Source organism: Ochlerotatus camptorhynchus, unplaced genomic scaffold, assembly GCF_037179485.1.
Source record: "Ochlerotatus camptorhynchus isolate MF236.1 unplaced genomic scaffold, CSIRO-AGI_Acam_v1.1 ptg000324l, whole genome shotgun sequence".
Taxonomy (NCBI): domain Eukaryota; kingdom Metazoa; phylum Arthropoda; class Insecta; order Diptera; family Culicidae; genus Ochlerotatus; species Ochlerotatus camptorhynchus.
The window spans coordinates 1573407-1598637 of NW_027040812.1; the positions used below are offsets into that span (position 1 = coordinate 1573407).

The 25231-nt window shown below is 38.7% G+C and overlaps 1 protein-coding gene across 8 annotated transcripts in view; it reads left to right on the plus strand.

The window, feature by feature from the left end:
• LOC135707999 (protein Fe65 homolog) overlaps window positions 1–25231 on the plus strand; it is a 358036-nt gene that overhangs the window by 295222 nt on the left and 37583 nt on the right. For all 8 annotated transcript variants that reach the window (XM_065229931.1, XM_065229933.1, XM_065229932.1 and 5 more), the window contains 5 exons: window positions 20727–20952; window positions 21008–21309; window positions 21372–21675; window positions 21736–21925; window positions 21989–22116. In XM_065229931.1, the coding sequence (XP_065086003.1) occupies window positions 20727–20952; window positions 21008–21309; window positions 21372–21675; window positions 21736–21925; window positions 21989–22116 (1150 nt within the window). The remainder of the gene's footprint in view (window positions 1–20726; window positions 20953–21007; window positions 21310–21371; window positions 21676–21735; window positions 21926–21988; window positions 22117–25231) is intronic.

Here is a 25231-nt window from a genome sequence, read left to right on the forward strand (position 1 = left end):
CTTCGAAAAAAAACGTACATTTAGGTGCTCTTAGACTGACATATACGAGCGTCAAATTTGACATAAAATTGAGTCATAATAGACGCAAAGTTCAGCTAAATCCAACGTACTTTCGATCTTTTCAGTCTCGGAGCACTTAATTTTACATGACATGTTTGTTTACGTCTCATCTTTTATGTCAAAGATGGATTCCGTCACGTGTTATATTGGGTATTTCTAAGTGTGTATGTAATACGCAGATTTTGTTTATTAAGACGGAAATTAGATCTAAACCTCAGCAACCAAGTGAGTTACTACATTACTATTTTAATTAAAAAGTATTACCTGTTTCAATCGACCGCTCTATGGAAATAAAAAAAATCGAGCGTTCATAATCAAAATGGCATAACTGCTGTTCGATTTTCTCTTTGAATTACTACATGGTTGATGAATTACTACATGGCCGCTGAGACGCGCGAATCGCCAGGACGGGATTTCATTTTCATTTTGATTACTTGGAGTTGCACAACTCCAATTAATTTTGCCAGTTCATCTTTGATCTGATCCAGAGATTCACCACTGGACAGTCCTTTCGTAACAACCTTGAACACACGTTCAGTTTTGGTGTCGTAAGTAAAAAATGTGTGCTGCTTCTCAGTAAGATAGTTGAGAAGACATTTAAATCAGTCCAAGGTTTCAGCCAATACACGGCATTCACCCCGACGTCCAATTTGTAGTGAAAACTTAACTTTCACGAAGTTCAAAAGTATGGAACGAAGAGCATGGAAATCGGAAGTGGTTATCACAATAGAGGGAATCTTTTCCTTTCTGGCATTAAGCCGGGAAAGTTCACCAGATTGTTTCCTGGATGATGGATCATTCTCATCATCCGTGAGCAAAGCTCAAATTAATTTCGTTAGAAAGGGAATCAAGAGATTGCCCTTTTCTTTTGCGAAATTGACTTCCAAGCAGATTGCTGTAAGAATCTGAAGGATCGAAGAGGAATTTTCCAAATCGATATCCAAGAAGGATTACCTCGGGTAGGGTACAAAAAAGGGTCGAAGAGGAATAAGAGTCAAACAAGGTAGAAAATGTACAGGTATATTGAGCACTGAAAAGTGCTGTTTAAATTTGTTGTAGCTTTAGGTAGTAGTAACACTTCCTTCAGAAAAAAGCAAATAGATCCGCACGGCAAGAGAGCACGATGCGGACTGTGAAATGAGGGCTATTGCTTTACCGAATGTTCAGCCAAAGTTGGTTATAATTTCTAAGTGTGTAGATACCGAAGCTATTAAAAACATAATGTTTATCTCCCTGGGGCAGCAAGGGGCACACTGGGACCCGTAAATTTGAAAAGTAGAGATGATTTCCTAAAGAATCTATAGCATGTGACCTTTTCGAATTGTTTCAGTATGTATTTAAAAAATGAATATTGGTCTTTCATACCACTAAACATATATCATTATTTTTTTTCATAGCTTAGAGCAACCTACACAAGTTTATTTATATGGGAATAATTTTTTTTTTTACTTTCTTTCAAAACGAAACCTGTTGTGATCTAATTGAGTCCAGATTGAATGTGTAACTGGTATTTTAAGTGGGTCTTAAAAGGTTGGTTTTTGAACATACAAATCATCAACATCACATGACTTAGCAACGTTCAAAGTCGAAATCTTATCTAATAGGGGAAATAGCTCTAATGTTGGCCTATGGATCTAAGATTGGGTCCATCGCTAAAAATCTGCTATTTATGAATTTTATCTAGATTAACGCGTCATTGGGACGGTAATAATGGATATTTTGGTCGCTATTGAAATTGTAGTCGATTGCTGAATTTATATATGGGCCCAAATTAGGAGAATTTAGGCTGACATTACATCCATTTCCCCTAATCACATAATTTTAAGAAAACAACTTTATCCGTAGCGTCTGTGTAGTCCACTAACCCGAATTTGCGTAATATTATTATTACGTTATTAGTTCGGGCCTTCGGGGGGCGTTTTTAAAAAATAAAATTAGAACTACCAACTTACTCGACTGAAGGTCTGAACTGGAATGAATTTATTCTTCTAAAGCAAAAAGTTACAATGTGCTATATACTAAAGGGTTTAATGGAAAACGCCTAGTGCGCGAATTATTACTTATATGCTATCTATGTTTCGTCTGCTGCTAACCGGCTCGGTGTCGCTGATGGATGGTCGCCTCGTGGAAAGGAATGGGAATGCTGATATACAGAAATATGATTATGCATTAGGATGCAGTTCTGCTGTTGTTGTTGTTGTTGTTGTTGTTGTTGTTGTTGTTGTTGTTGTTGTTGTTGTTGTTGTTGCCGTTGTGTCTTATTATTGCTGATATCGACTGAAGTTCCTGTCGATAGTGTCGTTGCTGTGTCTCGGAATTTGTTGAATTGCTTGTAATTGGGTTCTGGTATGATTTCAGGAAAGTGCTGTACTTAACTCGTCCCTCCTTCAAGTTCGAATCGTCCCGATTCAATTTCTGAGGTTGAATGACCGTCGGCTTTTTTGTAGAGGATAGTGGATGCATCTAACGGTTGTTGTCTAGCAACACTGTTGAGCTTCCGGCTGAGTTTTTTCCTAGCTACGTATGTCATGATAATGACGATAATCATGATACTTACGGTTGACATGATTAGGGATGTGATGGTTCGAATTTCATGATGATTAGTGAAATTCTCCAACGCATGTCTGTTTATTATGTCGACTTCTTTCACCCTCAATAGTGGTTCGAAATTACTTTCTGCAATTATGAGACCATCCAAAGGTAACATTATTGGAGGCTCGGCTTGGAAAAATTCGGCATTCTCAAATTTTGATCCGTTTGTGCTCAGTGAACAATTGTGGAATTCAATGAGATATGATCCCGTTAGGTTCCTGCTCGTGATTCCACAGGTGGATTTGATTTCCAATGATTGGACTTCCTTTAGTACTAGCAAATTTCCTGTGATCAGTTTAATTTCTGTAGGGTTCTTGCAATTTGTAAAAGAGCAATTTGCTGAATGTCCTTGAAGTAGGTTTGGTAGACATTTATCTTGGGTAATATTTTGTACGTTATCCCGGGTGCACAAAGATAATTTCTGTATACGTTTGCATTTGTTGATGATGATGAAAGTAGTCTTGTCGTTCCTCATGGCGTGGGTCTCCGGAAGTTTTAGAATCTTATTTCCTAATGGCAATGGTTCTAGATAGTATTTTTCATAAACAGAATCCTCTATCAGAGGGATCAAAATAACAAAAATGATCTTCGAATTATTATGAAAAGCTGATAAATCTAAATAATCATATGTTTCTTCGAGACTGGTGAGTACAACTCCCTTCTCTTCTAATTTCTTAGCTGCAAAATCTAATTCTTGGGGTGACAAAATGTTTTTTGACAGAATTCCTATTTTTGCTAATTTAATTGACTCAAAAATATCTTCTAAATGATCTTTTAAATAATCTAGGTTGAAATGTATTTTAAAAATTTCCTTAAAAACAGTAAAGTTTTTTCCTGCGTTATTATTTCTAGCTAGTATCAAATTTTGACTAATTTGTGTTTGTTCTCTTGATAATTGATTGATTATTTTGTTTATTCTGTCTTGAAATTGAAAATTGATTTTCCTCTGCTCATTATTTTCGTTTATAAGAATTTTATTGTTCATAGATAAATCTTGAATATTTTTTGAAATTTCAATTAAATCATTTTCATCAAGGTTGCCAGTGATAGCTTTAATTCCGCTCCCTACAAAATTGAACAGTCCTCGCTTGGTTCTAAATCTAGGCTGTAGCTCAGTGAATAGTTGCAAGGTATTGCTCAGTTTTGTGCTTAGGAGGTCCGTCATTTCGGTAAAATTGCCAAAGGAGTTAATTCCGTTAATATTTATCCGTAGCTTCCTGAAGATAGGGTTATAATTATCTAAGTTGATCGTATGGAAGAGTTTGTGTTCTCCTATCTTCAAAAAGCTAAATCCCTCTTGGAGTGTGATTAGACCAGGGTTTGGATTTAAATTTGTAATTTTTATGGATTGGGTATGGACATGGGGATTTTGAAAGAAGGAAGGATAGGATGCCGATACATACTGTGATGCGTACTTCCATCGCGACGTCAAGTTGGGTTTTCCTTCTTCTCCCTTCGTTGGGTTTCCTAAAAGGAATGCCTTATTAGTATGGTTTGAATAATATAGATTAATGATTTAAGACAACTATTTACGATGAAGTTTGTCAAGGTCTTACAACTGCTGGTGTTGACATTTTAAGAGCGGGTGTTCCACTCGAACCTGTGTCTATTTCCTTATGCGATGCATTTTATTTTTATGAAATTTTCTTTCATTTTCGTCGTAAAATGTTTGAACTCTGTCATTCTGTACGTTTGTCGGTTCAAACCGTTGTCTGCGTTTAGCTTTTATGCCTTGACTTTTTACGAAAGCTGGTTGTCCTATTTCAAGTGCGGGTGGTGTTTCCCTGTTAGCATTATGATAGGTGTGCTGGTTGGTTTGCGTTTTAGTATTTGTCAATAAAATTTCATCGTAGAGCTTATCTCGGGCTAGAAATAATTGTTCTCTGTTGAGAGGTCTCTCCTCCCCATCCTTTACTCCAAAAAACGCTTCACGTGGTTTTAGGTTGGTGGAAGTGTGGATTGCGTTGTTATATAATGTGCAGGCAAGTAAAAACATCTCTTTAAGTGAAAGGTTGGCATATTTGTGCCTATTACACCTAAATATTTCAATCAAGGTTGAATGAAAGCGTTCCACTATGCCATTGGTTTCGCTATTATTCACTGGTGTGAAATATTGTTGAATCCTTAAGTCGGCGAGCATTCCTCGAACCTCAATAGACTTTAGGGCTGGCTCATTGTCAGAAACGATGAGACCCGGTTGTCCGTAAAGAGAAAAGTATTTAATTAACGCTTTCCTTATGTCTGGTGTAGATCTGGACTTAATTGGAATCAAAGATGCAAATCTTGAGAATTTGTCAACAGCCGAGAGAAATATACTTGGCTGTGATATAAAAATATCCATGTGGACGATTTCCAATGGTTTCTTGGGAATGGGAGTTTCGCCTAACTGGATTCGGTATGGCTTCCTCTCATATTTCATTTTGTTGCATATTTCGCACAAAATAACGTATTTTCTAATTTTTGATTTCATTCTGGGAAAGAAATGCCTTCTCAGAATTTCGGCATGGTTTTCCCGAATTCCTCGATGAGAGGTTTCATGAGTTTGCTCGATTAACAAATCTTGTTCATTCTCATCAGGGACATCAATAAGTATTTTCTGGGATATTTTTATTCGAAAAGTTCTACACCTACTAAAATAATTCTTATAGACCATTTGTACGGATTGCATCATGCTCTCAGGGCACATTATACAATTTTGCCTCTTGAGATCCATGCATTCTCTGAAAATTCTAATTAATGCGGGGACCCCGAAGTGGAATTTGGTAATTGTTCTACGATGTATTTTTGGAAAGATTGTTTCAAAAGTTTCAGAATCATTTTCTCCAATTTTCAAGATAATTTGATTATGGAAGAAATTAATTGGTTTTTCTGTAAATTCTATAAGATCTGAAGAGTCTGAATCAGCGGAATGTACAGAGTCTTCATCCGTAGGGTCATCTTCGTTAATATTAATTTCATGAGTGATTCTAGAAAGAGCATCTGCCACTACATTTTGCTTCCCTGGTCGATGTTTGATTTCGAAATCAAACTCGAGAAGTTTTAACCTCCACTTCACTAATCTGGTATTTGGTGTCTTCAGGTTTAGTGCATAGGTAAGTGGTTGATGATCTGTAAATAGGGTAAATTTCCTTCCGAACAAATATGGTCGAAAGTATTGTGTCGCCCATACTATGGCCAAAAGTTCTTTCTCTATGGCGGAGTAACCTTCCTCAGTCTTTGTTAACGTTCGAGATGCAAACGCGACTGGTCTGTCCTTTCCTATACAGCCTTGCGATAAAACTGCTCCAAGAGCAAAATTGCTTGCATCAGTAGTGAGGATGAATGGTTGATTGAAGTCAGGGTATTGCAATACATCACTTTGTGTAAGCAATTCCTTGCATTTTTCGAAGGTTTTCACAAATAAAGGTGTGTGTTCAATTACTTCGCCTTTACGTAATTGAGCTGTAAGAGGCTTGGTAATTTTCGCAAAGTCGCGAATAAACCGCCGATAGTACCCGAGAATTCCAAGAAATCCTTTAAGTTGTTTTTGGTTTCTTGGTAAAGGCCAATTTTTGATACCTTCGATTTTATTGGGGTTCGGTTTGACTCCCTGATCGGTGACAATATGACCTAGGAAAGCTACTTCTTTTCTTAGGAATTCACATTTGTCTAACTGTAATTTTAAATTTACTTTTTCAAGGGCCTTTAATATTTTTTCCAAATTTTCTAAATGCTCCTGCAAAGAGGTAGAGAAAACGATAATATCATCCATATAAATGAGACAACATTTTCCAATATATTCTCTGAGTACATGATCCATAACGCGCTGGAAAGTAGCCGGTGCGTTTTTTAGACCAAATGGCATACGCAAATACTCGTATAGACCATGATCTACTTGAAATGCTGTTTTTGGTACATCTCTGGGATCCACCTCGATTTGATGGAAACCTGAGGCCAAATCGAGCGTGCTAAAATATTGGCATTTACCCAGTTTATCCAGTATCTCTGTGATATTGGGTAAAGAGTATTTGTCGTCTATAGTTTTTGCATTGAGCTTCCTATAGTCAACTACTAAACGCCATTTCTGTTCGCCAGATGCATCTGCCTTTTTTGGTACGATCCATATGGGTGATACCCAAGGGGATGTGCTAGGTCTTATGATACCTTGGTCGGGCATTTTTGAAATCTGTTTTTGTACTTCATCTTTATGGACAAACGGATACCTGTAATTTTTAGTATAGGCAGGTAATTCGTCGCATGTGTTTATAGAATGTTTAACTACGTTGGTAAATGACAAGTTATCACCGTCCGTGTAGAAAACATTGGGATATTTTCGAAGCAATCTAAGTAATTTTAAGCGTTCTTCTGAGTTAAGGTGATCAGTTCGCACCTCTTTTCCGATATCTTGTGCTATTTTAGTAATTGTAGGGGGAACTTTTGATGGGAAATCCATTACTTCAAAGTTATTTATTTCAGTGGTAATTTTTTCATAGTCTATAGTTTCTACAGAGGGTTCTTGATATATATTGACAAAGAGTAGGTTGGCTTTGTTTTGGTGAACGCTGTATAATCCAGACGGGACATAAACTTTGGATGTAATTTCTAAGTCATTTTCAAGAAAGAAGTCTCCTGAATTAATAGAGATTGGGATTTCTTGAATCATATGCATTGATTCATGAAAATTTAATTCAATTGTACCAGGAAATTTTTTTTTTAGTTGTATAGTTGTATTGTCTAGAACAAGCGTATTTGCTGATGCATCTATAATGCACCCTAATCTATGAAGAGTTTGAAATCCTATCAATCCATCGAAGAAATCATGGAACCTGAATAGGTGAAATTTCTGGCAAGGAATATTTTTAAAATATTTCGAAAACGGGTTGAAGAAGGTATATTGCTCTATCTTGTGTGATCCATTTATGTTCTTTACTTTGTGTTGTGAGCTTAAACGTATAGATTGCAAGGGGACGATTTCAGGAGAAATATAATTTTTATTAGCTCCTGTATCGATAAGTAGTTTAAGGGGAGGTTTTGATTGGAAAGGATTTCTAAATAAGGAAGGAAACTCAATCCATTTCTTGATGCCCCACATCTGAAGGAAAATTTAATTCTTCCTCCTGATATTGGTTTTCGTTTTCGGTGAATTCTTCAGTGCCGACATCAACAGAATCAAGATATTCGTCATGCATATTAATTTGATTGCTTCTAACTTGTTTAAAATTTGAAGATGATGGTTTTTCCTGTTTTATGGAGGGGAACCGTGTTCCAGGTTGTACGGTATTCTGCATGTATGCTGGGATTTCTCTGTTTGGATTAAACGGTGGTTTTGATGTAGGGAAAGAATTTGTCGAGAATTGGGGTCGATGCGTATAGAACGCATTTTTCATTGGCTGAGGTCTAGATAATACAGGTGGATTTTGTGGTCCAGCTGGTTGTAGGTTATTGTGATACCATGCTCCATTTTGATTAGGCGGTGGTTGGAATCGAGAGAATCTAGAAGGTTCTGAATTTGATTTTTGACTAACTTTTGTTCTTTTAGCAGCATTATCTTGATCTAGGGCATGCTGGTATGCTGAAAATAAACTATCAGGTCTACTAGTTCTGGTAAGTGCAGATATCGGATCATGTAAACCGTCAATGAAAGCATTGGTCATCATACTTTCGTATGTTGCCATGACAGTTGTAGAACAGGGCTTGAGGTTATCGTCCAACATAACCTTAGCTCGAATATCTGCTAATAATCCATCGCAGTTGTAGTAAAAATCTTCTACGCTAAGATAACCTTGCTTCAAGTAAGGTATCCTGCTCAAAATTGTGGATAGATCTCGTTTGTCACCAAATCTTTCCTTTAATGTGTGCTTTATGGCATCCCATTTGCATTCAGTATTGTTGCTGATTAAGGCTTCATTGGCCTTACCAGTGATTTTATCTCGGATAATTGATGTCCAGATAGGTAGCACAGTGCGCGTATCACCATCTGGTACAAATTTTATTGCACATTCTAATTTTTGGTCGACCGAGGCAAGCCAAGATGGCAAAGCCTTGATTTCACCATCGTATCCTGGGATCATTTTAATCACGTCAGGAATACGCGTTACATCAAAATTTTGTTGTGGGCGCTGCTCAACGCTTCGCGGGGTGTTTTGCAACGATTCGATTTGCCTTCTTTGCTGAAGCAGCATTTGCTCCAATTCTTCGATTTTGTCCATTAGTGTCTCGGACATTTTTCTTGTTAACATGCACTAAAAAAAAATATTCACTTCACTGACTGCTTATAAATAATTCACTTTGTTGCTAATTTATTTAGTTCACTAATTTATTTGTTGTTGGATTTATTATTTATGTTTTGTGTTGTTAAGGTTAGTTCGCGGCCTAACTGTTATATTTTAGTCTATTGGTTACCACGGGTGGGGCCGCCAGACTGTGCTATTAGTAGTGTTTAGAGGATGGTCAGAAGTAGTGAACCTATGCCGGGTTTCTATTTCTGAATTGGTTTTGAAGGATAGGAAATGGGTACTTACGATTTACTTTGACCGATGTTCCTTCGATCCGGTTGATTGATTTGACGATGTTCCTTCGTCTGGTTCTTCGGATTGCGCGTCTTCCGGTGCTGGTACAGATGTCCTCAACTTGGCGATGTCCTCTCGTCAAGGCGTTGATTTCGATAAACCGTCGATTAATCTTCACGGAACACTTGCAAAAACACTCGCGGATACTTAGCACAATCCTACCGACTGCGCCAGTTATTAGTTCGGGCCTTCGGGAGGCGTTTTTAAAAAATAAAATTAGAACTACCAACTTACTCGACTGAAGGTCTGAACTGGAATGAATTTATTCTTCTAAAGCAAAAAGTTACAATGTGCTATATACTAAAGGGTTTAATGGAAAACGCCTAGTGCGCGAATTATTACTTATATGCTATCTATGTTTCGTCTGCTGCTAACCGGCTCGGTGTCGCTGATGGATGGTCGCCTCGTGGAAAGGAATGGGAATGCTGATATACAGAAATATGATTATGCATTAGGATGCAGTTCTGCTGTTGTTGTTGTTGTTGTTGTTGTTGTTGTTGTTGTTGTTGTTGTTGTTGTTGTTGTTGTTGTTGTTGTTGTTGTTGTTGCCGTTGTGTCTTATTATTGCTGATATCGACTGAAGTTCCTGTCGATAGTGTCGTTGCTGTGTCTCGGAATTTGTTGAATTGCTTGTAATTGGGTTCTGGTATGATTTCAGGAAAGTGCTGTACTTAACTCGTAATACGCATCATTTTTTAACTTGAAATCAGGCGGCTACTGTTTCTCAGCAGCGCTTGCATCCTCTCCACTGTTCTTGGCGTCCAAAGACGTCAGATCCATCACCACCATCTCTTCTACCAGGACCTCAACAACTTCCTCGTTTGGCGATGTACCTCTCCAGTCACAACCTCAGCGTACGTACTGGTCTCTTCCTCATTCTGTTGTAGGTTTTATTCTTCCGTTCTTCTTCACTTGGGACAGCAATTAATCCGATGCCCCTCCGTCTTACAAAGAAAACACACATTTTTGTTCCCTTGATAGAATATGTTTCCCGAATCGAGGAAATGCAGCGAGTTGGGAATCTCTTTGTTTACATCCATATATAGACCCCACACACCTGTAAGCATATTGAGGCTCATGGTGGCAGGAAATTTTTTCCCAAACTACACCGCTTCACATCACCATATTGCCCTAGCACCAATGCAAGATCGTCATCCGGGACTTCTGGTGCGAGGTTGTACACTCTCACGTATTGAAAGGTGCCCCCAGCTGGCGCCATGCGTACCTTGACTGACTTCACATCGGCATAATGAAAAATATTTTCAAACAATGAAGCATTGAATCTTTTTGGTAAAAATAGATTTTCCCTCCGCTATGCATTATGAAGCAATCATCTGAGTGGGAACCGCTTCCAGCGATTTCACAAAATTCGCAAATTCTTCCATATATGGTTTCGCACTGGTGTGCGTGAAGGTGAATCTAATCGTTCGCTTTATTTCCACCGAAACCTCCACTAGTTGTTTGCTTCCAACGGGGGAACGGCAAAAGTGATCGAACTTCAAAGCATGAGCAAGCACCGCAACATCGACATCCTTTCGGACAAACTCCATGCGAGTGAGCTTTCTCCGATTATCAACAATTTCCTGTTTAATTTGTTGTCCGAGAAACGTATGAGCTTCTCTCATGGCAACTCGGAAATTGCACGAATCAGCTACATGGGTCTTCCACAAGGCTCATGTTTAAGTCCCCTTCTGTACAATTTCTATGTCAAAGACATTGATGAATGTCTGACCGAAATTGCACGCTAAAGCAGCTTGCAGATGACGGCGTGGTTTCCATGGTTGGACCAACAGCACCGGACCTGCAAGGACCATTGCAAGATACCTTGGATAATTTGTCTACTTGGGCAATGAATCTGGGTATCGAATTCTCTCCGAATGCTTTATCCAGCACAGTTTCAGCTTCAACTTATGGGTAGAACAATCACTCACAGCATGTCGTTTAAGTATTTAGGTGTCTGGTTCGATTCCAAGTGCACTTGGGGAAAACACATAGCGTATCTGAGGCAGAGATGCCAACAGCGAATCAATTTCCTTCGTTCCATTACCGGCACTTCATGGGGAGCCCATCCGGAAGATCTGATAAGACTCTACAAGATCACCATTCTCTCGATTTTGGAGTACAGTAGCTTTTGCTTTCAATCGGCGGCGGGGACGCACATATTGAAGCTCCAAAGGATTCAATATCGATGAATTCGAATCGCGCTAGGTTGTATGCAATCGACACATACTATGAGTCTTGAAGTTATTGCGGGCGTCCTCCCTTAACAAATCGTTTTGCGGATTTATCGCTCCGGTTCCTCATCCGCTGTGAAGTCATGAACCCGCTGGTGATCGAAAACTTTGAGAAGCTGCTAGAGCGGAATCCTCAAACACGATTCATGAGCTTGTACTACGAGTACATGACTCTGGATATCGGCTCCTCCTCGTTCAACCCCAATCGCGCTGTCTCCCATCATTTCAGTTGTTTTTCCGTGAGACTCGATCTCACAATGAGACAGGAGATTCAAGGAATTCCAGAGCCTCACCGTTCCCTGATTGTCCTAACTATTTTTGCGAACAAATACCGCCACGTCCTCACCAAGAAGAGATTTTTCACAGATGGGTCGGTGATAAATGCTTCCACTGGTTTTGGAGTATTCCACGATCTTCATAGCGCCGTGTTCGGTATACGTTGCTGAACTAGCAGCTATATCGTACACGTTAGAGCGTATTGCCTCACTTCCACCTGACCATTATTTAATTTTTACGGATAGCCTAATCTCCCTGGAGGCTATGCGTTCAATGAGGCCGATGAAGCACTCGGCGTATTTCCTCCAGGAAATATGATCGTCATTGAGTGCTTTATCAAACAGCTCGCATGTCATCACCTTGATATGAGTCCCTTCTCATTGCTCTATCCCGGGCAATGAGAAAGCGGACTCGCTGGCCAAGGTGGGCGCTATGGAAGGCGATATTTACGAGCGACAAATCGCCTACCTCGAATTTTTCACGATTTCTCGTCAGCAAGTCCTCGCCAACTGGCAACAAAAGTGGAATGATGGTGATCTGGGAATATGGCTACATTCTATTGTCCCACAGGTGTCGATCAACTCTGGTTCAAAGGATTGGATATGAGTCGTGATTTTATTCGTGTAATGTCCAGTCTCATGTCCAATCACTGTTCGTTAAACGCCCACCTCTTCCGAATTACGCTTGCCGACAGCAACTTGTGCACCTGTGGAAACGGTTATAACGACATCGAGCATGTTGTTTGGTCCTGCTCCTTGCATCATGAGGCGAGATCCGTTCTGTGTGATTCCCTTAGAGTCCGAGGAAAACAACCCTTTAAGCCAATTAGAGACGTCTTGACTTGCCGTGATATCGTCTTTATGAAGCTCATTTACGACCTTCTTAAAGCTGTTGATGTATGTCACTTATTTTTTTATGTTTTGTGCTAACGTAAGAACTACACGACATTCACAAGACGCGACGCGAGACAAGACACAACACTTATCGTTCTTACAACTTTAAAATAAATTAAAATTTACCTTACTGTCGACCGGTTTCGGGCGTGATGCTGCCCATCTACGGGACAATGTCCGACTGATTACTTGGATGTTCATACGTTGTTCCGTACACGTCCAAAAAGAAGAGAAGAGAAGCTACTGGATTCTCAGATTTGTCAGGTTGAAAAGGCAGGATATAATGGGGGATTCATCTTCATTCATTAATGGTTCAGCAGCATTGGTGATGAATGATGATTCCCAGGCGTTTAGATGTGTAGTTTTTCTGACGGATTTAATGAGTTTTGCACCTTTCCAGTCAATGTTATGGTTTAACGTAATTGTGTGTACTGCCACAGCTGATTCATTTGATTTTCTGTTGTCTACAGCATGTTTATGTTCCTTTAGGCGGACCTTTACTTTGCGGCGCGTTTGTCCAATATAGACTGAAGGACAATCCTTGCATGGAATTTGATAAATTCCAGACTGTTCATCCGGCGGAACTTTATCTTTCAAATTACACAACAGGTCACGCAAAGTGTTGTCGCTCTTGTGTACTACCTGTAGTCTTTGTCGCTTGAGTGTGGATTTGATTGGATTCGTAATTTTAGGATAGAACGGCAGGCTGATTCTTTTTACTTCCTCTCCCATTGGTTCTAGTGTGGTTATATTTTGTCGGTGCTTCTTTCGTTTGTGTTTTCGGAGAATTTTGTCCACGAACTCCTTTTCATACCCATTCACTTCAGCCGCTTTGTAGATACGAATTCTTTCCTCTGCAAACTCGTCATCCTCCATGGGTACATTGTAAACACGGTGTGCCATGGAATGAAAAGCGGCTTGCTTTTGAGCTCCAAAGTGGTTGGAATCGGAAGTAATGTAGCGATCGGTGGACGTCGGTTTGCGATAAATACCAAATTTCAGGGTGTCGTCCTCCTTTCTGGTTATCATTAGATCCAGAAAGGGCAATTTCCCATCCACCTCTTTTTCTACCGTGAATTTTATTGAACTGTGCCGGGAGTTAAGTAGACTTACAGTTTGTTCTAAGTAGCGTTCTTTCACTGGTGCAAAAACATCATCTACATAGCGCCTCCAAACACGTGGGAAAAACTTGTGTTTTTCATAATCGGCTTCAAAGTCACTCATGAAGATGTTCGCCAGGAGAGGCGAAAGTTTGCTGCCCATGCTTAGACCAAAGGTTTGTTTGTAAAATTTCCCTCTAAAAGTGAAAAAATTCTGGTTCATGCATACCTCAGCCACAAGCAGATAAGCCTGGATGTGATTGTGTGGCGCTCGACTGCGTTCTAGATGTTGACGCAGGCTTTTTAAAGCGTCGGCGATTGGTACGCTAGGGAATAGTGCTGCAACATCAAACGATACCAAAATCTCACCTCGTCTCAACTTGAACCCTTCTAGCTGCTCAACCAAATCTACCGAATTTTTAACACTTTTTCCATGCGTTACGGGGTAGTTCTTCATTTCATCTACTAGCCACGCTGCCATTTTCTCGGTGGGTGTGCGGATATTTGACGAAATGGGTCTCATTCCAACCGGATTTTTGTGGATCTTCGGTAGACAATATAGCGATGCCACCATCGGATTGGGGACGTTGAACTTTCTTACAAACTTATCTTCTCCCATCAGACGCGCTACATTGTGCCGTGCAAAATTTGATTCCTCGATCATTGCATTGAGAGGATCTTTAGACTTGCCATTCTTAAATTTGCATTCTTCGTACGGACCGGAGCTAATCATATCATGGACGCGTGAGTCATAATCCTCCCTGTCCATGATCACCACGGCGTTTCCCTTATCTGCACGAGAGTAGACCACATCACGGGTTTTCAATAGCCGAATCGTACACCAAGTATCGAAATTGGAGCGCTCTGTTTGGTTTTGTTTGCTGACCGTTCGCAAAATGCATTGCTTTACATTGTAACGGGTTGCCGATTTGTACGCTTGTTGGTCATATTGAATGGCACTTTCAATATTGTTAACAATGTCGGAAAGGGGAGCACACTGGGGGGCAACAGCGAAATTTAACCCTTTGTTGAGCAGATCGAGCTCTGCCTGAGTGAATTGCGTGGATGAGAGATTTACTACAAAATTGTCGATGGTTTGCGGTGAACATTTCTTTTTACCCTGTGCCTGTGTGCACTCAAGAGAGCGTAATTTTCGGCGGTGTCGCTGCTTCGTTTTGTACACACGTTTTTCAATATTACTATTCAAACTACACAGGGATATTTGCCAGCACTCTTTCTTTTCTTCTACACATTTAAACACAATACACTCGGCTGAACTATGGTACTCGCATTCTTTCAGCAACTGCATATGAAGTGGGTATAACTGCTCTTCCACTACCGATAATTGTTTATGCTTACACCTGATTTCTTCAACGAGCCAGATCTTCTTAGCACTATTGGTTGCTCTTTCACTTGCTTCACTATTGGTGGATGGTTTTATGTTGATAAAATTTGGCATAAGGCCTTTCCTTTTACAGCGGGTGAGGAATTGGATATGTAGCTGTAACATTCTCTTCTTTGTAATCAATCGGCCATAAAGGCGAAAGCACTTTGAGGATGTTGCCTGCATTTCACTAATTTTTTTTATGTTTTGTGCTAACGTAAGAACTACACGACATTCACAAGACGCGACGCGAGACAAGACACAACACTTATCGTTCTTACAACTTTAAAATAAATTAAAATTTACCTTACTGTCGACCGGTTTCGGGCGTGATGCTGCCCATCTACGGGACAATGTCCGACTGATTACTTGGATGTTCATACGTTGTTCCGTACACGTCCAAAAAGAAGAGAAGAGAAGCTACTGGATTCTCAGATTTGTCAGGTTGAAAAGGCAGGATATAATGGGGGGTTCATCTTCATTAACAAGTAATCAGTCGGACATTGTCCCGTAGATGGGCAGCATCACGCCCGAAACCGGTCGACAGTAAGGTAAATTTTAATTTATTTTAAAGTTGTAAGAACGATAAGTGTTGTGTCTTGTCTCGCGTCGCGTCTTGTGAATGTTGATGTATGTGTTTAATGTTTTGTGTTTTAGTCATCCTTCACGTTTTAGTTTTAAATAAGTTCCCTTGTCCTCCCTCCAAATGATCAATAAATGCAATCCCTAATCTCGAGTAAGCCGCGAGTAATCGGCCCCCGTTCTACTAACATTAGTTGTAAGAAATGATATTAATGTAAAAAATATTCGGCTCCGCAAAGCTAACGCATTTGAGCCTTGACAAATAAATGGATCATAAAAAAAATCCTCGTTTGGCGATGTACCTCTCCAGTCACAACATCAGCGTACGTGCTGGTCTCTTCCTCATTCTGTTGTAGGTTTTATTCTTCCGTTCTTCTTCACTTGGGACAGCAATTCATCCGATGCCCCTCCGTCTTACAAAGAAAACACACATTTTTGTTCCCTTGATAGAATATGTTCCCCAAATCGAGGAAATGCAGCGAGTTGGGAATCTCTTTGTTTACATCCATATATAGACCCCGCACACCTGTAAGCATATTGAGGCTCATGGTGGCAGGAAATTTTTCCCAAACTCCACCGCTTCACATCACCATATTGCCTTAGCACCAATGCAAGATCGTCATCCGGGACTTCTGGTGCGAGGTTGTACCCCAGCAGGCGCCATGCGTACCTTGACTGACTTCACATCGACATAATGAAACATATTTTCAAACAATGAAGCATTGAATCTTTTTGGTAAAAATAGATTTTCCCTCCGCTATGCATTATGAAGCAATCATCTGAGTGGGAACCGCTTCCAGCGATTTCACAAAATTCGCAAATTCTTCCATATATGGTTTCGCACTGGTATGCGTGAAGGTGAATCTAATCGTTCGCTTTATTTCCACCGACACCTCCACTAGTTGTTTGCTTCCAACTTGAACGGCAAAAGTGATCGAACTTCAAAGCATGAGCAAGCACCGCAACACTGAGTTGCTATCGAAAACCAAACTATCGTGTGACTAGCACCGAAAAACATCTGCTTGCTAAGAGCAGACTGGAGTAAATATTTTTAAATGAGAAAATGCAAATTTGTGAAATCTTGAAAACTTTGGACACTTGAAAATTGTCAAAAATTGTAGAACAACAAATTTTGTTAAAATTAATGTACGTTTTGTTAGTGTTATCGTACATAATGTGCATAATATTAATATTTACATCCATTCTTCTCAGAAACAAAGGAAGCGTTCTTAGCGAATCCTTTTTCTGCCTTCATCCGTATGCCGAAGTGAATCCAATTGAAACACCATTGTTTGTCATTGTCATGTGTTTGGACGAAATTGAAACTCGAATGACGGAATTGGTATCACAAATCAGTGCACAGTGGTCCAGAATGCAGGTTTAGTTGAAAGATAAGTGTTTAGCCTGAAATTGAAACTTTGGGCTAAAAGTCTCTTCTACAAAGTTGTTCCTTATAGTTAGGCCCTCATTTTTATTAAAATGAATTCAAGAGTGGTTCTTATTATCATTGAAATCAAAAATCTAACTTTTTGGTTTGAAGAAATTAAGGTATACATTCTTGGGCAAAGTTAAAGTTGTGCTAATTTCAAGCCACTTTGTAAAACAAAATTTGTATCTCTTAAATTGACCGATAAAGAGCTATTTTCTTGAATTGAGTTAGGATGCCTCTAAAAAAACAGTTGGTTTGCTATAGTTTTCTTATTTCGAATTTCTTCTCAAAGGTGTCTTGCAATAACTTTTAGATCTTTTAAAGGCGCAAATTTTTGCAACATAGAGCTTGTCGATATCTTTCGCCGATCAAGAGTTATTGACATTTTTCTACAAAAAATAAGCCTTTTTTAAAGGTTTATATCTCTGGTTGATGCAAAAAAAAATTGCATTTGAAAGAGCGTATGTTGTTCTCAAAAATATGAAAAAAATGGAGATATATTATTTTTTAAATTCATATAAAATCAATTTGAATTCATTCATTTCTTTTTACTACAATTGATATAGCTTTTTATTTATTAGAAGAGATACAGACAAACATTTTTCATATAAAACATTCAAAGCTCTTTATTTAAAGTCGCTGAACAAATTTGAATTAAAAAAGCTAGTGCTAAAAACTATTTTTTCCAGGAACACCCTAAGTCAAATCCGAAAAAGTACTCTAAAACGAAAACGGTAAGAGATAGAAAAAAATCACCTTCGACAAAATTGCTAAAATTTAACTCAGCTACAACTTTTTTTTCACAACACATATCTTTATTTTGTAAAACAAAAAAGTTAGAGGATAACCCTGACGTTTGCAAACACCAAAAGAAGGGATTTTTTAAACAAAAAAACTTCTCCGAAGACACAAATATTGAAACAAATGTACCAGCAGATTTAATTTAAATTTGTCATTAGAGTGTATCTATGGAAACAATATTTTGCCAATAACTTTTTGATTAAAATTTCTCATGAAAGTCATCTTCAAGAGACTTTTAAAATTTTTTAAGATGAATTTTTTATAGCAAAAGTTGTTGTCTGTATCTCTTCTAATAAAAAAAGATGTACCCAATTATAGTTAAAAATATGAATTCCTTTAAATTGATTATATACGAGTTTACAAAATAATATTTCTTTTTTTGTATAATTGAGAATATCATACGCCCTTGCATATGCCGTATAAAAATCTCTTATTTTTTGTTTGCCCCAACAAGAGATATTAACATTTGAAAAGGGCATATTTTTAGTAAAAAAAAACTTCAATAACTTCGACAAGCTCTGTGCAGCAAAAATTTGCGCCTTCAAAAGATCTAAAAGTTATTGCAAGACACCTTTGCTGAGAAATTTGAAATAAAAAAAATTGTTTTTAGAGACACTCTAAATTGATTTAGGAAAATTACCCTAAATCAGTCAATTCATGAGATACAAAAAAGCTGTTTAACAAGGTTGCTTGAAATTAGAACAGCTATAACTTTGCCGAAGAATGTGTACATTAATTCCTACAAAAAAAGTTAAACTTTTGATTTCAATGATAATAAGAACCACCCTAGAATTCATTGTCATAAAAATGAGAGCCTAATTATAAGCAACAACTTTGTAGAATACACTTTTTATCTCATTATTAATTTCAATTTTAGGTTAAAAACTTATCCTTTCAGCTAAATATGCATTCTGGACCACTGTGCAGTGTATGAATTGTAACAGTATGTCTACAATTTGTGGCTTGGTATCAAATCCAACGGTACGTATGGAAAGATAAATAAAATTAGAAGTCATCTTTGATAGAAATATATTTTTTTTAAACACTTTCTTTTTGAAAAAGAAAGGTAAAGCGCAGGTTGTGCTTTGTATCACGGAAATGAGATCTTAACCCTATGACGAATTGGTTGAAAGATAGGAAGAAGTTTTCTTTTCCTATCGTAATGTCTATGTAGATTTCAAATGGTTTGTTTACAGTCAGTTTTTAACTAAATGAGTTCAAATTTTGGAAGGGTGATCAGGACCCGATTTGAAACCATTTGATCACTGTGGAGCGAAAATTTCTAATTTTGCTTTACTATACTATACAGTAGGGTGTCCCAAAATTGCACTTTGTCTGGAAATCTGAAGGCTCACCCTTCAAATGATAGCTAAGGGTGTTACAAACAAACTTTTGTATGGCGGCAACTCTGGGAAATGTTGTTTAGAGGTCGCCCCGACGAGATTTTTGAAAAAAGTCCATTTTTCGTAGCTATTATCCAATAATTATTTTTAGTTCTTTAAATTTCAGTTAAATCTCACACTTTTATATTTTTCGCAGATTTCCAAGGGTCAAAATTATAAGAGAAAAAATTGCTACGGCATATTCTGTGTCCAATTTGTTAGTTACAATTTTTCAAATTCTCTAAAATGATGTTTTTTGTTGTACATCACTGCATTCAATCATCAAAAGTGGGTATCAAATATAGCGCTATTAGTATACACGCTGTACGATAAAAGATCGTGTCAGCAATGGTAGGTGGATTGAATATTTAGGTTTATAAGATCCATTTTTCTATGCAAAATCCATTATTCAAATAGTACATTGAGCAGCGTATTCAAAATCATATCATTTAAATTTCTGATCAATTCTTGAGAACCGCTTTAGGAATTAGAATGTTGGCAACCCTCAACAATACCACGCATTCTTCTTTAGCTTAAAACCGTTGGATCCAACTCAATCAGATTGAACGGATCCGTTCCGTTGAATAAACGAGTCCATTCTCTACACAATCGTCGTCTGCCAATCGAAAAACCAAGAATGATTTATTTAGATATGCTCACCAGGAAGAGCCAAAGGTTATGCGAAGGTTCGATAGGTAGAATACTATTTTCATCGAATTTTATCATCCCTGTTCCCTTGATCCGTTGCTGTTCTTCATCCAATTCACGCATGATTGGCTTTTGCACGTTTCCACTTTCGGACACATGAGTCTCATCGGTCTTTTGAACTCAGGAGGGGATAAAAATGTGGAAAGAATTTTCCACATACCCATATGGCCCGATATATAAGAAACGATTCCCGTGTGAGTGAAGAAAATTCAATAAACTGAATACGCTCAATGTCAAGTGCCACATCTTCTGGAAAATTAACTTGAACATTGTTGCTTCGAGTTAGAATGTGATAGCTTAGCTCCAGTCTGCGTTTGAAAGGACATAAAATCGATATCTAGTCTGGAGGCAGTGAATCATTCCCAGCATGGACCTGAAGGGAATTGTCGAAGGATGAACATTGATGGTGGGCGGTTCAATTGGATGGTGAATGGGTCTGTTGCTGTTAGGATTTATTTGCTGTCGGCTGTTGGTAATTATCGAGCAGGAAAAAGCACTTTGCCTGTTCACAAGTAGTTGCATGATAAATGTGTATGCTTTAAAACAAGTGGATTCAACTTTTTTTTGTAAGTTCCAACGTTCTAGAATCTAGATGCTTTTGTCTTGTGTTTGTTTGTTGCTTGCACTTGAATAATTCACATCATGAATTTTGTTATGATTTCACGTTTCTTAAAGCAATTAAGTTGTTGTCTATCGCGATTCTTATATTTGTCATTTTCGTCCACTGCTTCTTACAGAAAACGGCTTGCTAAGCTACGAGAATCCCAACTATCACATGGATCCACTCCGAATGGAACGTAACTCGCACCTGTACGAGGAGATCATCTCCGAACTGCAGCAGCAGGGCACACTTCGGCCAGCTGGCAGTGTAAATCTGGTACGGGATCCGAGTCTGCTCGGTAGCAATCGAAAGGGATATCTGAACATTGCATCGATGGGAGTTGACGGCAAAGAAGTTGACAGGTAGGTTCATCGGTGTGTATCTAAAGAGAGGCAATGTCACTTATTTTCATTCTAGCTCCCTTAAGGACAAGCAGAAACTACTGGATGGCTCACCAAATGAATCGGAAACGCAAAAAGATGAAGTCTCGGAGAAAGGTGAAAAGACTCAAGCGCAAGAGATCAAACACATCGCTGGGACACTGAACTCGAACGATTTGTATGCGATACCGAACAAGAAGAAGAAGCCACGGGTCGGAGAAGTGCCCCCCGAGGACGAAGATGAGGATGAAGAGGAAAAAGGCAAACAGGAAGACATTGAAGCCATTGAAGATAAGGACAAAACCAACGATCTACCGCCGGGATGGGAGAAACATGAAGGTAGGAACTTGTTTTATTTATTAAAGCAAACAACTGACTCGCTTTAAAAATTACTTCTATAGACAACGGCGGTCCCTACTATTGGCACATCAAATCGGGAACAATCCAACGGGAGCCACCAGTATGGCCAAAAGATCCACCAAAAGAGCTTAAGACGCCGGTCGTACCAACGCCTCGCTGTATACAGAATTCAATGTTTTCACAAACGTTAGCCAGTCTGTATGGAACGCCGAAGCCGGAGACCAGTTCATCCTCGTCCAGCAGTGGCCGATTGCATGAAAGTATTACGTCCGTTACCCGTAGCAGTACCAGTTCGGCGCTAGATCAAGAGGACGAGCGTCGACGAAGGGAAGACATTGCGTTGAAGTAGGAACGACCATCTTGACTATAATGCCGACGGAGCTAACGAGTGAATTTCTCTTCCAGACGAAGAAGTTTCCCACTGAAATCGGACACCGAACGACCAATTCGGTTTGCGGTACGTTCTCTGGGTTGGGTAGAGATTGCCGAGGAGGACCTTACGCCGGAGCGATCCTCAAAGGCGGTGAACAAGTGCATCGTAGATCTTTCATTGGGTAGAAATGAAATGTTGGACGTTGTGGGACGATGGGGTGATGTAAGCTCTTCGAATGATATATGTTCGGGTTTGAGTTTTATTCTTCCCATCTTGTTTTTCCAGGGCAAAGACTTATTTATGGATTTAGACGAAGGTGCTTTAAAACTAACAGATCCAGAGACGCTGACAATACTAAACTCGCAGCCGATTCATACGATACGGGTGTGGGGCGTTGGTCGGGATAACGGAAGGTGAGTAGAATGGGTATGGTAGCCATTAGGATCCGTTGTATTCATTGATCACGTTTTACACTTTTTTTTTATTCGGAGGATTCAAATCTGACTTCGTTTGTGAATATCATTTCTCGATAATTTATCGTACTTTTTCAATGCTCCTCAAATAACTATAACTCGTTAGTTGCCCTCTACGTAAAACAAATGAGATATACATGATAAATAAGCATGCATTTTATTCATCCTTGGTAAGAAGCAAAATTTTTCCCTTGCCTTTTTTGCAATATAAAGTTGGTACGGCTGATAAAAAGCTAGGAAACTCTATATTAAAATTATATTGCAAAAAATGCAATTAACGTGCCTGGTGGTTACTTGGGCTGTTAATTTATAAAATAAGCAAAGATTAATTTACACAATTAATTGAACAGTCTTGTGACGGTCACAGAAATTATGTCAGTTCCATATGAATGTACATTAATTAGTCAATAGTCTGATAGTCAAATAGTCTGCTGACGGTGATTCACTGGGCTGGGACCTGACCTATTTGCTGGCATGCCGGAACGGGCTTGGATCGGACACATGGAAAGCAGTTTCGGATGATGTTGCGCACCAGTCGTCGTCCATTGATTGGCCATTATTCCTCTCGCATGACTGACAGCGTCATGTGGTCGCCACCGTGAACTAGTTTTTAGTGGATGGATTTAGCTATTAGCTTAGCAAGAGGATGAAAACTGGGAAGCAGTCCAAGTAACAATTTTGGTTTTATGAGGGTTCTATAGACCATGTTACTTGGGAGGCTGGGTGCTTGGATAGGTATGGCTGTTCTGATAGTTTTACCGACACCCCACTCTGAGAACCCCCAATGTGTCAATGAATGGACTCAAAAGCCAAATTTAGGGCTAGGAAAGTCACATCCCCAGAATAAGTTACCTTGTGGGAGAGGATTTTGGTAGTAACTGACTCAGTTTTTATTCCTTGATTTTTTTTCCGTCGATCTTGTTGGGATGACCTCAAACTGGAACGAGAGGCCACTTGGGACCCCTCGTCGAAACCTTTACTGTAGCTTGAAAGCTGACCCGGATGAAGAACAGAATGGTGCTGTTACACACTCGACACGTAAAATAGGAAGGACAATCACGTGCAATGTGATCCTGGCGAAAGCAATTCAGGCACAATCGCTTGAAATTTACATCTTCTCGAGCTTCTGGCAGTTTACCAATGGAGATTAAAAGCGGAACTTTCTGTGGTGAAATACGAAGATATCTTGATGGGCATTGGCTTTCGTTGGTAGTTCAACAGGGTGTCCATCCATCCAGGAAAACCGGGAAATCCGGGAAAAAACCGGGAATTCGGATTTATCGGGAAAAAACCGGGAAAAATGCGGGAAAACCCAAATTGCACCGGGAAAGGTCATATATACTCATCCCAAGTAACAATTTTGATTTTACATTATTAGTCATAATTTGGTCTTGAAGAAGCCTTTAAACCTTTAAACTTATAATGTTCCTTGAAATCAATCAACATTATAACACAAACATCATTATATTCTCTTGCTTACAACTTTCATATTATTTTTTTCTCTCACTGACAATTTTTCCATGCCCGGATCAAGCGGTGATTTTGTCGTTGTTCCTGCTACGATAGCTAAATTTATAGAATTTATTATGGTGTCATATGGTGTCATTGCTTGAATTCTTTAGCTACAATTTTTCTAGTGAAGTAGTTCTAGTATAAAGGCTGAGCGAGACATATCCTGTTACGAAGCTACTTCAAGGTAGATAAGCAGATTCATGCCGTCTCAAACTCCTTGCAAACTCCGATCATGCTATGCAAATGTTTGACGCCGAAAATAGAGATAAATTAAACATTAATTTCTGCACTTTGTGCTAACCAGATACCAAGGTTAGGGCATCTTTGAATATCGAGGTTAGTCTGTAAAACATAAAGATCGGAATCTATACTTCTCACTTCAAAATCATGAGTTCAAATCTCACCGGGATAAAGCCCGAATGAAAGATTCTGTTAAGATTATTTCAAAAATCATCATTGGAATTTCCTTGCATTTCTCTTCTCAATTTCAATCCCCAATTGCGAATAACATGATTTGACCTTACTACATATTACATACTGTATTCTTTAGGGTCAACAGTTAAGCCAAATAATAATCTATGCTTCAAGTAAGGATTTGGGTTTTATCATGCGATAAAACTTGTGACGGTACTTGGGATTTTTTTTTTTTTTTTTTTTTTTAACTCTTTATTTGTTCCAAATTCAAAATAATTTACATTTCATTTTAACCTAGGTGCTCCAGTTACTGCAGTAACGTACCAGCCTTAATTGTTATGATATATATCTAAGTGTTTTTACATTGTTCATGTCTTGGCAATTCAGTATTTTAAACAGGTTTTTTAACCTGCATGTCAGTATAACAATTGATATATTAAAACTAAAAACTAAAACTAAATCTTATCTAAGTATAAAGGGAATTAATCGTTGCAATTGAGGATTGCAACGATTTTTGCCGGAAATTATTAATTATTTTGTTGGACATTTGTGCTAAAGTCTCAACATTCGAAATTCTATGTACTTCGGTAGTACTGTACCAGGGAGAAAACTTCAAAATCATTTTCAGAATTTTGTTCTGAATCCTTTGAAGTGCTTTTTTCCTGGTAGTGCAGCAACTAGACCATATTGGCACAGCGTAAAGCATGGCCGGTCTAAAAACTTGTTTAAATATTAGAAGTTTATTCGTCAGGCAAAGTTTGGATTTCCTGTTTATAAGAGGATACAAACATTTAATATATTTGTTACATTTGGCTTGAATGCCCTCAATGTGATCTTTAAAAGTTAATTTTTGGTCAAGTATTAATCCAAGATATTTCACTTGGTTTGACCAGGAAATTGGAACTCCGTTCATAGTGACTATGTGACTACTACTAGGTTTCAAAAACGAAGCTCTAGGCTTATGTGGAAATATTATAAGTTGAGTTTTGGAAGCGTTGGGAGAAATCTTCCATTTTTGTAAATAAGAAGAGAAAATATCTAAACTTTTCTGCAGTCAAAAACAAATAACAAATAACACGAAGACTTCTTCCTTTAGCGGAAATGCCTGTGTCATCAGCGAACAAAGATT